General features: G+C 35.4%; 2 protein-coding genes across 3 annotated transcripts; both read left to right on the top strand.

The window, feature by feature from the left end:
- Positions 1 to 2,318: 2,318 nt before the first annotated feature.
- On the top strand, positions 2,319 to 4,750 carry LOC116005090 (probable WRKY transcription factor 21). 2 transcript variants are annotated; one of them, XM_031245328.1, is made up of 4 exons: positions 2,319 to 2,555; positions 2,897 to 3,720; positions 3,809 to 3,934; positions 4,295 to 4,750. In XM_031245328.1, the coding sequence occupies exons 2-4, from the start codon at positions 2,948 to 2,950 to the stop codon at positions 4,437 to 4,439; spliced, it is 1,044 nt and encodes a 347-aa protein (XP_031101188.1). In that variant the 5' UTR covers positions 2,319 to 2,555; positions 2,897 to 2,947; the 3' UTR covers positions 4,440 to 4,750. The 2 variants fall into 2 exon arrangements, with proteins under 2 accessions (XP_031101188.1, XP_031101189.1); XM_031245329.1 differs by having other exon boundaries at positions 2,319 to 3,720.
- Positions 4,751 to 8,133: 3,383 nt separating this feature from the next.
- LOC116003834 (RNA N6-adenosine-methyltransferase mettl16) lies at positions 8,134 to 11,401 on the top strand. The gene is made up of 8 exons (XM_031243772.1): positions 8,134 to 8,593; positions 9,110 to 9,315; positions 9,409 to 9,856; positions 9,937 to 10,144; positions 10,298 to 10,405; positions 10,481 to 10,615; positions 10,691 to 10,763; positions 11,128 to 11,401. Exons 1-8 carry the CDS (start codon positions 8,370 to 8,372, stop codon positions 11,232 to 11,234), a joined length of 1,509 nt encoding a protein of 502 aa, XP_031099632.1. The 5' UTR covers positions 8,134 to 8,369; the 3' UTR covers positions 11,235 to 11,401.
- Positions 11,402 to 13,778: the final 2,377 nt, after the last annotated feature.

Raw genomic sequence — 13,778 nt, 5'->3', positions numbered from 1 at the left:
GCTATTGCACAAGAATATTTGTAAACTTGCTATTTTTAAACCATGTTTAATATTTTTTTTTAATTTATTAATCATATTTTAAATTTAATAAATTATAATTATTTTACATTAATTTATAATTTAAAGAAAATTATCTTTATTATATATTATTAAAACAAATAAAAGTAACAGTAAAGTAAAGGATAGTAAGTTGACGTTATCTATCACTTTACCGTGTTTACTGAGCACATGCAAAAACAATAAAAATAATGGACATTAGGTAGACACTGTCAGTCACTTTACCGTGTTTAGCGAGCACACGCGTTTTGCATGTGCCCTATTAGACTCCACGTGTTTGTCACGAATGACTTTTTTTAATCACCAAATGCCTGAAGTGTTTGTCATATTACATCTTGACATTTAAATTTTTTCGGAATTTGCACATGATCTTCAACATGGGGTATTGGGGAATGGGGATGCCCTTACATTATCATAATAGAGTAAATACATCAGTACTCGTATAATCGGTGAGTTTGTAAATTTTCTCTTACTGAAATAATGATAAAATATATGAAAAAGAGTACTTATAATCATTCAATTGTGATGGCATCATTAGGGTTTTTAATCAAATAGCACATAATACATCATTAATAATTTAAATATTAAATATATATATCATGAATAATGAATGATTGAATTTACACTATAATCACAACCAAAGGATTAACAATATAATTTTCTTTAAAACATATATTATAATTTCTTTTTTATTTTGGATTAGGTGACGATGTAAATCTACAACCACTATATGATGGTGTGTACTAGGTAAATTTTATTATAATGTAATAGCTCATAAATCACATAGAAAAAATAAATCACACCAAGAAAATATTGTGTGGCAAATTGAACCGAGATGGTTTTAACAAGAATCGAACTCATGATCTATACATCGAGTGTAAAACACTATAAAAGTAATATATTCTTGTTTGCCCAATACAACATTATTATAAAAGGAAAAACATAATGAAATGGATTGTGCAACATGGTTTCATATAATTAAAGATGAGAGTCAAAACAGTAAAGAAGTGAAGTTCGCAAATCATGGAGCCAAAGATGCTCTGGTAAGGGACAGGACAAGACACCCTACATTGGATTTCGCAAAAAGCAGGGTCTTTATTTGGGTAAAATTTTCATTAATCTTTGATTAATCCCACTAATCAATAACAAAAAAAATATTTAACATTAATTGCATCAAACAACAAAAAATAAATTAAAAAAATACATACATAAAAAGAAGAAAGGAATACCAAAGTCCAAAATGGGTCCCACCTTTTGAAATCTGCGACAGAGACGGCAGTTTCCCTTCTCAGTTTCTTTTCTTTTCTCTCTGTTACCCAAAGTCTTATTTTCCAACCAAGAAGCAATAATTAAATAAAGCAAAAAGGGTAAAAACACCCACGAATTTTATTAGATAAGTTTATACCCCAAAAGTTATAATTAAGTACATCAACATCTCAAGTTAATATATTGAAGTCCAAAACTTATTAGTTACCTGTGAGGTTGTAATAATAAGTCATTAATATTCTGATGATGTTTTTACTATTTCACTGAAAACCAGTAGTTAGCCGTCTTCTTTGCGACCAGCAAGTCACGGGAGAAGTAGATTGGAAAAGGCGACCAACTAGTCTACTTTTTCAGTGACTTCGATGGTTGTCGATTTCTCCCCGAAAGGTCACTAACTGATTTTTGAGTTTTGATGCACTAAATTGACGTGTTGATGTAGATAATTATAATTTTTAAAAGTTTTAAAGTATATTTGATTACCCCTTAAATAAATAATGTTTGTAGATTAACTCAATTAGTTCCACCGATTACCATAAAATTTTGTTTCAATAATAGTGTGTGCGTTTTAATCCCACTAGAAGTTTGAGTGTCATGGGAGACACTGACCAACTCACAATTTACTTTTTCAAGCGGCTATTGGACAATAATTCTGGCAATTTATGATTACCCTGGCATAAACTGTAATACGCAGTATATAAATACAATTTACTTTTTCAAGCGGCTATTTGACAATAACTGTGACAATTTATGATTACTCTGGCATAAGCTGTTTTACGCAATATATAAACACAATATACTTTTTCAAACGGCTATTTGACAATAACTATGACAATTTAAGATTACTCTGGCATAAGCTGTAATACACAATACATAAATAAATAAATAAATAATTATTAATAAATAAATAAACAGATATTTTTTGTTTGTTTGTTTTTCTCTCTGTGAGAATTGAAGTACTAGTAGTTCACCAGTGTGGTCTCTCTCTCTACTCAGGTATCCTATCTCTCTCTAGAAAAAAAAAAAAGACAACAATGGTGGAAGAATAATATATAACGATAAAAAAAGTAATAAACATATTAAAAAGATTGCAGCTTTGTATTCTTTCGGGTGTGTGAATGCTGCTCCAGTGAAGCAAAGTCTTCTCTTTCACACCTTCCTCTCCCATCACAACAAGTTTTTATGGAGGTTGAAGAATCTAGGGTTTCACGGCACACCCAGAGTTCCAACCAAAGGTCTTCTCTTTGCCCGTTCTCTTCTCTTTAGCCATTGATTCTTCTCTGGGTTTAAAAGCTTTTTTCCTTGTTTTCTGTATACCCTTCTGAATCTGAACTTTAACCTGCTGTGCTGTTTCAAAGGTGTTCTTTTTTCTTTTTCTTTTTCTTTTTTTCTTTTGTTTGGTTGGGTGAGTTGAATCTTGAATTTGTGTGGAGAAAAGAAGAGGAGATTGTCTGGGGTGGTTTTTGTTGAGAATGGGGTTTGGTTTCTCTTGAATGTTTTTGTTTTTTTTTTTGTTGTTGATGTTTTGATGGATTTGTGGAGCTGACAATAATGTTTTTTGTGGTGGCTGTGTTAGATTTTAGGAATTAGGGCTTTTTTGTGTTTGTTTGTAATTTGGGGTGTGGAGATGGAAGAGATTGAAGAAGCTAACAGGGCAGCTGTGGAGAGTTGCCATAGGGTTATTAGTCTGTTGTCTCAGCCTCATGATCAGAGCCAGTATGCCAAATTAGCCCTAGAAACTGGGGAGGCTGTTCATAAGTTCAAGAGGGTTGTTTCTAAGCTCAATTCCACTTTGGGGCATGCAAGGGTGAGAAAGGTGAAGAAAATCCAGACCCCCTCTCTCCCTCCAAGCATTCTTTTGGAGAACCCAATGTGCAGAGGGGATGATCATCACCCCAAAGCCTTGCAGCTTCTGCCTGCCATTTCTCTTGAGGCCTCAAACCAGGAAAAGGGTTCTTCTGGTGTTAAGAGTGGCCTTGCATTGGGGAACCCTTCGTTCGAGTTGAACTTACATGGTAAAACCCCGGTTCCGTTATCCCACCAGACTCCGATTCCAAGCTATCACTTCCTTCAACAGCAGCAGCAGAGGTATCAGCAGCAGCAGCAGCAGCAATTGAAGCAACAGGCAGAGATGATTTATCGTCGTAGCAATAGTGGCATTAGTCTGAATTTCGATAGCTCTACTTGCACCCCTACCATGTCCTCCACTCGCTCGTTTATCTCCTCTCTGAGTATCGATGGGAGTGTCGCGAATATGGACGGGAATGCCTTCCATTTAATCGGTGCCTCTCGCTCCGCTGATCTGAGCTCGTATCAGCACAAGAAAAGGTGCTCTGGAAGGGGCGAGGATGGAAGTACGAAATGTGGAAGCAGCAGTCGATGCCACTGCTCCAAGAAGAGGTCTGTTCGTTTTTTAGCCTCTATGGTGTTTCTTCCATTCTTCGTTTTCCTATTTTAGATACTCAAAACTTGAATTACTTTTGGACAGGAAACATCGGGTGAAAAGGTCAATTAAAGTTCCCGCTATCAGTAACAAGCTAGCTGATATCCCTCAAGACGAATATTCTTGGAGGAAGTACGGGCAGAAGCCAATCAAAGGTTCTCCTCACCCAAGGTATTGCTATATATATGTGTGTATATATAATTAGAAAATGCCAATGACCTTGTGGTCTAGTGGCACCCGGTTTACACTCCCACATGGAAGGGAGTGAGTTTGAGCCTCAGTGGAGGCGACCGTTGACTCTCTGTGTTTCAGTAGGTTGAGAAAGTAGCTATGAACAGATATTAGAAAGTAGTGACATTTTACTTGTTAAAAAATTAATTGAGGATGCAAGTTTGATTGTTCGATTACTTGATTGCATTCTTAGTTGAAGAGTGAAGAGCATTGATTTTATAACTTGTGACTTGAGAGAAGCATTAATGGACTATGTACTTGCAGCGTATTAAATCCACATTTATTGTGCTATTCGTGCAGGGGATACTATAAATGTAGTAGCATGAGAGGCTGCCCTGCGAGGAAGCATGTGGAAAGATGCTTGGAAGACCCTTCAATGTTAATTGTGACTTACGAGGGAGACCATAACCATCCTAGGGTGCCATCGCAGTCAGCAAACACATAAATGCGCTAGTAGTGGGGGGAGTCTTGGGCAAGATATGACAAGAGGTTTCTGGTCTTTGTTTCTTAACGGCTTCAATTGTCTTGTACATATTTTGCTAGTTTAGGCTTTGAGGTAGGGAGGGAGCCGAAGATATGGTTCAAAGGATAGGCGTACGCCTTTCTTCAAGATGTTTGAAAGGTAAATGTGAATTCTATGGTTTAGGGTAGAGAGCTCAGTGTTAAAAATTTGGGTTTTTGGTTGTAAGAATGTTTGTTCTCATCATGAAAATATGACTTTGGTTTTATACAACTTGCATTCCTATGTCCTTGTTATAACTTGTGTTTATGCTTGATATGCCAAATTGCCCTCATAGTTTTCATTGCATGATTGGCCAAAAGTAAAACAGCCTAGATGTTGTCAAGAATTGAATTAGTCTTTAAGTACGAGAGTCAGGTTCCAACCAGTCAACTATTCCTTTCGAGACTTGCCTGTTTATATTATCTATATATATGTATGTTCTAGTCAGTTGACTATTCCTTTCGGGACTTGTCTATCTATATTATCTATATATATGTGTGCACGCGTGTCTCCTCTATAGAGGATCCATATGTCCAACCAACTATAGTATTCCAACTTTATCCATCACTAAGATACACTTAGGCTGTCATATACCTCCCCTGTATTTACTCTTAAAGTCTCCAAAAATACCTTAAATGCAGAGTTCATAATATTTCCAATATCTAATGATCCTTTCAATGCTGTCAAATATGATCCTAAATTGCATAATCAAGTCAAAAATGTATTGAAAGGTGTTAGGGTTAGCCTCTCTCTTGCAAATATTTCTGTAGTGCCGATCAACAGCAATACCTTTTGTGTTGAGTATAACTAAACATGATATGTCTTATATGGAGATAAGAGTTGACAATACCCAATATAACTAAAAAAACATATCTAGTTATACTTGGTAGCAAAAGTACGTTTAGGATCAAACGCTTACCACTCAGGCCAAAAGTTATAGCTAGTAGCGAATGTGCAATTTATTCCCTTACTTATAAACGGTCATCACATTGTTCGAGACAGACTGGGTGCTGGACTCGACCCTTAAGGACTTTACCGGCCTCCGCCAAACAATTCTCCTAGCCACCGGGTACTAGACTTGGCATTTTATCGGCCACTTTATCGGCCACTGCCCAACAAGTACAAATCCTGATCCGCACTATTGAAATCCCATACATGTGTATGTCTTTTTGAACTGAGTACAATCAGCCATAATATGCCTTATTATACTGGCTACGGAATATTGTGAAGATAAGAGCTAACAGTACCCAATACAACTAAAAAACATACATAATTATATTCGGTATAGAAAATATCAGAGGTGATCAACACCGTAAAAGTTCGGTGTGGAGAATGATTGTTTTGTTGTTGTGATGATGTTCCCTCCTTGTGGAAGGCACATATTCCATGGGAAGACCAATGGGAAGAGAGAATGATAGTGGTGGGATGGGGTAAGAAAAGCACTAAGGAAAGGAGTGCAAGCTAATGCCTGAGGAATTGCTTCTCTTAGATTCGATGAGATGACATATGATTGTCTCATCATTCACTACTCCAAAATCTTTAATGATATTATCTTTGGGAGTTTTGAGCATTACACTGTTGTTGGTTTCATTATTCTTGTCGAGTTTTCATTTGGTGTCCTATGTTTTTTTTTCCCTTTTGTTGTAATCCATATTTTGTGATTCTAATTGACAAATAAAGATAAATCGGTCTAAATTTTTCGTAGTTGATCGATTCAAATCAAGAAGATCCAATTTTGTACCAATTTAAATGTGAAGAAAATACAGAATGTGTAATAAGTGTTATACATTGTGATATTGTTTTATTTAAAGTGAAAGTACTGAAAAAAAAATCATAATATTAAATGAAGGTATTGAGTGTTTGCTTATGTGGAATTAATCTTTACCATAGTCTCAAAGCCCAATTCAATACCAAATCTGAATGATTATGGTTTTAGATTAAATAGAACCGTAAACAAACCTCTTTAGGAGAAATTTATATTAATATTTATGAACCATTTGCCTATAAACATGCTCTTGATTTATAATTATTCTTTTCAATTTTGGAGTTTGATAGCATAACACGGTCCAATTTTCTCATTTTCTCATATGGTCACTCAGACCAGTCACGATATGCGTTGGTGCGTTAATGTGATGGTTGGTGAAGTGGAGACAAAATTGACCTATTTTAACGATCGTATTTGACCATAGAGATCGAGAACCACGTGCAATCCAGTTGTACCTAGGTTATCAGAGCAATAGAACTGTCTTATAACCTTATCGAAGTTTCAAATTTGTTGTTCCATAGCATCCGGTCCTGCAACGTTGTAAGAGGTTTTAAAGATTTTTTTTTTTTCAGCAGAATTAGAATCGGCCCAATACAACTAATTTTAATTTTAAAAAGAAAAGAATCATAGTGATTTTATTGTGTCCCGATTAAGACTTGGTTATGAATCAAATCTAGGCGTGTTACGTGAGGATTGAACTAGAACAATTTGATACTATTAGCATGATCCGATCGAGCTCACAATAGTGGGTTGAGAATATGAATTTCATGAGTGTGGAATCAACGTGTAATGAAACCTGCGGAGGCATCAATCATTTTCAAGAAAAATAATGAAGGAATTGATGAATGATGAGTCCGATGAAGGAGTTGAGTTGACGTAACTAACTGTTCGTTCACGCCACTTCAACTCTCGTGTTCTTAGTCAAGTCAAGTGGAAAATGGGAATGATGAGTCCGATGAAGGAGTTGAGTTGGCTTAACCACCTTATGTAGCACAAAATGGGTTTCAACTCTCACATTCATTCCAAATAATTAAGACTTGTATTACTTTTGTTGTAACACATAACTCTCCTATCAAAAAGATCATTAATTTGATTATTGTTAATATTTTTAGATCGATTGTATTAACACAGTATCTTTTGAGTGTAGTTTACTTCTCTTGTGTGATTTAATCGCTCTTACAATTGAGTGGATTTTCGTTCTATACCCAACTCAAACTAGAAGAATTGCGCAAGAAATAAAGGGAAGGGAAGGAATTGTGGATAGGGCGAGATGCACTTGTTATGCCAGGAATCCGGATCCACTTTGCATAATTTTTGAACTTTATGTTTATAATTACATAACTTTATATTCACAATTTCATAACACAATTTTTTAATGTATATAACAAAATTGTGAATATATAGAGTTCAAAAATTGTGAATATTGAGTAATGTAATTTTGTATATTAAGATTTAAAATTGTGAATATAAAATTCTAAAATTGTGAACATGGACCTGGGTCCACCTTGGACTTGTGTCCATTTACATACTGAATATTCACAATTTGAATTGTGAACATTTTTAGTTGTAAACATTCAGTATATGAATTGTGAACATCCAATATAAAAATTGTGTATTTTGAATCCAGGTCCACAAAGTAATTTGCCTGGGAATGATATAAAGTTCATGCAAACGCATACTAAGCTTCATTTTTCTAAGCAAATTTTAATTGGGACAACAAGTGTTAAGTGGGCCTTTAGTATGATATATTTAATCCTTAGTATTTGGGCCTTCAGCTTATTGAGTTTCGTGGTAGACCGGCCCAAGTACATTTACAAATAACTGAATTCAAATTCATATTGCTTAGGTCACATTGTGTAAAACGTCCAGAGACGACGCCGTTGCGACCCGGTTAAATCCGGATCAAGTGTACCCTATTTTGGCGCCAGAGACGACGCCATTGCAAAATATTCATCTCCGCATAGCTTAGATTGCAATTGAAGTGTGTTTTCACTTTCCAGTATTCATTTTGATATGATCCAATCGGAGGCACAAAGAACAAGCTTAGAATTGAATTGAATTTGAACAGACAAATCTAGAGAGAATCGAAGGGGTAGCAGAGCAGTGTAATGCCGAGCAAGAAGAGGAAGAGAGGAGAGAGACCTAGAATTCACCCTCGAAACAAGTACTCTGAAAACCCGCCTGACTTCGGATTACTCGCTTCTCAGTACTCATCCTTTGCACCCTACGTTTTCTACGCACGCAGTGGCCGGCCCACTATAGATTGGACTGACTTCAATGCCACCCGAGAGCTCACTCGGGTTTTGCTCCACCACGATCATGGTTTGGACTGGTAATTAAACATTCTGCTGTTTTTTTTGTTTTTTTTTTCCTGAATAATTTGATTGAATGATGTTTGGAGGAATTAAAGCCAATAGCTTTGCAAAATGCATATGCTCAGCCAATCCAACAAATACAATTTGATAATCAGCTTGGTTGGAGTGAGTGGCCGTGCACTCTTGTTCGAGAGGTCGTGAGTTCGAAACCCCTTTCGTTTGGAAAAACCAATCTAGTCAGCCTCTTAATTGGGTCGGTCCGGTGCGAACGAGAATTAGTCCTTAAATGTGTCTCCTAGAGTTAGGGTCTGTTCAGACACCTCCTGGACAAAAAAACAAATATAATTTGATGAGTATTATTTAGATGGATGTTTAAGCTGCCACATTGAAAGTTCTCTCTTTTAAAAGCCACTTTGATGACTTGGGTTGAATTTTATGAATTTTAAGTTGTCACTACTCGTATATAGCACAAATTATTGCAATATTATTGTGCATTTCGAGTGGTTTGATGTTATTTAAATGCGAAATTGTAGGTGGATCCCTGATGGGCAGCTTTGCCCCACTGTTCCCAATAGATCTAATTACATCCATTGGATAGAAGATCTTTTGTCATCGGAAATTATACCTAAAGTTCAATCATATGACAATACTGTGAAGGGTTTTGATATTGGAACTGGAGCAAATTGCATTTACCCGCTACTTGGTGCATCTCTACTTGGTTGGAGGTTTGTTGGTTCCGGTAGGTTCTTGGGTTGCCTCTGCTTTACTTTCAACAAAGCCTTATGTCCCATAAAGTTGCAATTTGAGTGTATTTTTGCTTCACTTTTGACAGATTTTACTGATGTAGCATTAGAGTGGGCAGAGAGAAATGTCAAAAGTAATCCTCATATTTCCGAATTGATTGAAATTAGAAATGTTGCTACTCAGGATTCTTCTGCTGATAAAGTTCTTAATGGATCAATGATCAATTGTAAACAAGATGTAGATGATAGTAATGCCAAGCCTGTAGGTATTGAACCACTTTCAGGTCCACATGAAGTGCAAATGAATATGAGTAAGAATTATCATGGTCCACCTATTCTTGTGGGTGTTGTCAAGGAATGGGAGAATTTTGACTTTTGTATGTGCAACCCTCCATTCTTTGAGACGATAGAGGAAGCAGGACAGAATCCAAAGACTTCTTGTGCTGGAACTCCGGAAGAGATGGTTTGTCCTGGAGGGGAGCAGGCTTTTATAACCCGCATGATTGATGATAGTGTTCAGCTCAGGCAGTCTTTTCGGTATATGTTGTGTTAAATTCATTTCTAATTTATCTGCAAACTTAATAAATTTGTTTATTACTCACTCCGCATCTTTGTAGGTGGTACACGTCTATGATTGGAAGAAAAGCAAACATGAAAGTGCTGGTATCGAAACTTTGGGAGGTTGGAGCCACAGTTGTGAAGACAACTGAGTTTGTTCAAGGCCAGACATGTCGATGGGGACTTGCCTGGTCTTTTGTGCCTCCCACCAAGAAGACAATACCCCACCAAATTGCCGAGAAGACTAATTTGTCTTTCATGCTTGAGGTATTGTATCTTTTCTTCAGATTCTGGTTCAGCAATCCATAAAATGTAAACTAGCCTACATACATCTATGTACTTTAGTTTTTCTGTTTCTTTATGTTTGTATAACTGTTATAGATATGAGATCTCATATTGCAGTTCGAACTCTTGTCTCAGGGACTTCAACGCCAGCACAGTGCCTTCAATTTGTTGCAATCAGTAGAGTCCTTTTTCAGTACCAATGGTGCATCTTGTAAATTAAATGCAGCCTCATTTGATGTTGATGTATGTTCCATTATTTTTCTTTATGCTGAGTAATCGCCATATTGTCCTAGCTGAATCACAATGTTTGTTTAACAGATAATGTTCCCCAAGGAGCATTCCGATGTCATTTTGAAGTCACTTGAGGAGACAAACAATGTAAATGATGCTGACTGTCCAAACAAGTTGGATTGTTCTAGTAGTCAAATAAACGACCTGCACTTTCGTGTTTCGGTAAGCATCCCTGTGAATTTTTTGAGCAAACGCTGCTCTTTCTGTTTAGTTTTCTTATGGATCGTGTACTTGTAGGTCTTTCAGCAGATACCAGGGACACTTTTAGTGAGAGGATCATTGCAGAAGAAAGACAGTTCAACAAGCTCAGGTTTTCACTGTTTTCTACTCTTTTTTTTTTTTTTTTTTTTTTTTTTTTTTAAATTTTAAATTCACAACTTGTTGCCTTGCTGGTTAATAGCTTCTGTACTTCCCAATTCAGAATTTGAGTTCATGAAAGATCTAATATTAGTCTTTTTCTGAAGTTGTATACTTTATAACTGTTCCTTTTCTTGTTCGGGTAACACTTGTGTAAGACCGTCTCACGAGTCTCAATTCGTGAGACGGGTCGGATTTTTGATTAATGGATCTGATCTTTGACCTCATCAATCAAAGATGAAAGATCCCACCCGTCTCACTGATTGAGACATGTGAGACAGTCTCACACAAGTTTTTGCCTTCTTGTTCTGACCCAGGTGCGTTTTCGTCGGCATTCCAACGGCTAGAAGGTTTTCTAAGAAATACATTTTGTAGGGAAAAGACTGGGGCTGATGCATCCTGCTGCACTAAGCCTAGAAGATAGCTGCTTTAGTATACTTGTGATAAACTTGAATAATTTTGGTTGATATATAGATTATGAGCCATTGTTGTAACAGTCATTTTGTATCTGTTTGTGTTTGTCATAATGTATACAATATGAGTTGATAATGATAATCATGCAAAGATGGCAGCTTTTTGCTCATACATTAACAAATGTATTTACAAACCAAAAAATCATGGATGACCATTGATCCTTTCATTCGTGAGCCCGACACAATGTCTACAAAATCGACGTAAATAGGACGTTTGGTTGGGAAGAGGGAATTAGAGGCAAAAAAAATTGTAATTCGATTTGAATTAGGTAGATATGAATATAATGATGGAGAATTGAAGAGGAAGAAATGAATAAAGACTAAAATACTCATGTATAATAATAATATAATCTGTAATAATAAGAATAAGGGTAAAATAATTTTTTATCATGGAATTGTAATTTTATTGTTGGAGGAATTGGAGGTAATACCCAATTTAATCCACGATTTTTGTGGTTAATTAGGTCGTCGATTTTGATGGTTTTACCCAATTGAGTCATTGACTATTAAAATGAGTTAATACCCAATATAGTCCTCGACTATGGTGGTTTTACTCAATTTAGTCCTAAATGACTTTTTGTGTTTAATTTAGTCCCCGACTTTGATGGATTTACCCAATTTAGTCCTTTGTTAAAAATTCTGTTAGTTGACGCTTAGAAATAGGGTCCTAATGGTAATTTCTCATCCTTCGTCCCATTTGCTTCTTCCCCTTATTAAGATCCACGCAGAAATGTAAATCTTTATACCCAAATATTTATTTACTATGTATTTATTTATTTAGGATTGAAGTTGATTTGGTATGAAAATTTGCATTTTTGCGTTGATCTTAATAAGGGGAAGAATAAGGAATCATCCCAAATGGGATGAATGATGAGAAATTACCATTATGGCCCTATTTCTAACAGTCAACTAAGGGAATTTTTAACAAAAGGACTAAATTGTGTAAAACCATCAAAGTCGGGGACTAAATTAAGTACAAAAAGTCATTTAGGACTAAATTGAGTAAAACCACTATAGTCGAGGACTATATTGGGTATTAACTCCTATTAAAATCAGAGACTAAATAGAGAAAATTCACTATAGTCAAGGACTAAATTGAGTAAGACCAATATAATCAAAAACTAACTTGGGTAAAACTACTATTCAAAATGAAAGAAATAAAAAGGAACACAACGATTTCTAAACAAGGTTTCAAATTGACGGAAGTATATTCGATAAGACTCATGTCCTAGATCTTCATTTTCGATTCTATCCACGCCCCTCTATTACGAATAGACTAATCATTTCGTTTAAGAATTCTTTTTTGAATAATAGAATATTCATTGAATTCGACCTTTGAGCTTGAATCTGGAATCCGCCCTTATTCTTTCTCTTTCCTCCCTTATCAAAAAAGGGGAAAAAAGGAGAGAAAATATTATCTAGAGGAGTCAATAGATTGACCTTGAAAAAACAACGATTTATTAATCTTGCGATAAAAAACAAGCTCGTATTTGGTCTTTGTTACCCTTTTAAAAGGAAAGGATCTCAAATAAGCGAGTTGACCGCTAGAACTAATGCTTTGAAAGCTAGAAATCAAAATAAAGATCATGACTAAATTATTAGGTATTAATAGAGGTGAATTAACTAGCTATCTTAACATAGAATTTAATTGTGTAAAACTATTCAAAGTCAATGACTTAATTAAGCACAAAAAATCATTTAGGACTAAATCAAGCAAAACAACTATATTCGATAATTATATTGAGTATTAACTCAAAGAAATTACAATTTCCTTCAACCAAATCATAAAATTGTAATTCTATAAAGTTTGATAGGAATGATTCACAATTTCATCCTACTAAATACCCATGAAATGGGTAGAAAATACTTGCAGCTTATCAAGAATTAGCGTGAGAGATACACTGGTAACACCACCGGGTTGTCGGCCTTAGGCGTTTGCATTCTAGATTTCTAGTTGATTCCTTATCTGATATGAATACAGTGTACTTGGTATTGAACATGTATGGTTTAATTTCATGAATTGATGCTAACCGAATGATATATATATATATATATATATATATATATATATATATATATATATATATATATATAAAGAAAAAACACCAAATTGCATTAGTTTAAATTAAGCCTCACATTATCAAAAATGATAGGAGGCAGAATATCAAATCAAGAATAACATTCGACATATGCAACATTGTTGGTTGAATTAACATTTGATAAAAGAGAAGATTAGATATAAACCCGAGGAATGGACAACCGAACCTGACCGGAGCTCTAGAATAACTTCTCTAGCATCTGTATGTCTCTACTAAGACATGCTCTATCTCAAGAGATTTAACTCAACTAAGAGCTTCTCGAATGCCTAGAACTTCCGCTTCTTTCACAAGTTGCTTACCCTTCCACAAGAAGTACTTGGCCGCAACAAACTTCCCGACATGATTTCTAATTACAAATCCGATACTAATTTTGTTGTTGGTAAAGAGTCAAAAGTC

Source organism: Ipomoea triloba, chromosome 14, assembly GCF_003576645.1.
Source record: "Ipomoea triloba cultivar NCNSP0323 chromosome 14, ASM357664v1".
In the NCBI taxonomy this organism is placed as follows: Eukaryota; Viridiplantae; Streptophyta; class Magnoliopsida; order Solanales; family Convolvulaceae; genus Ipomoea; species Ipomoea triloba.
The sequence above is the reverse complement of the archived record's forward strand: the minus strand, read 5'-3'. Positions and strand labels throughout refer to the sequence as shown.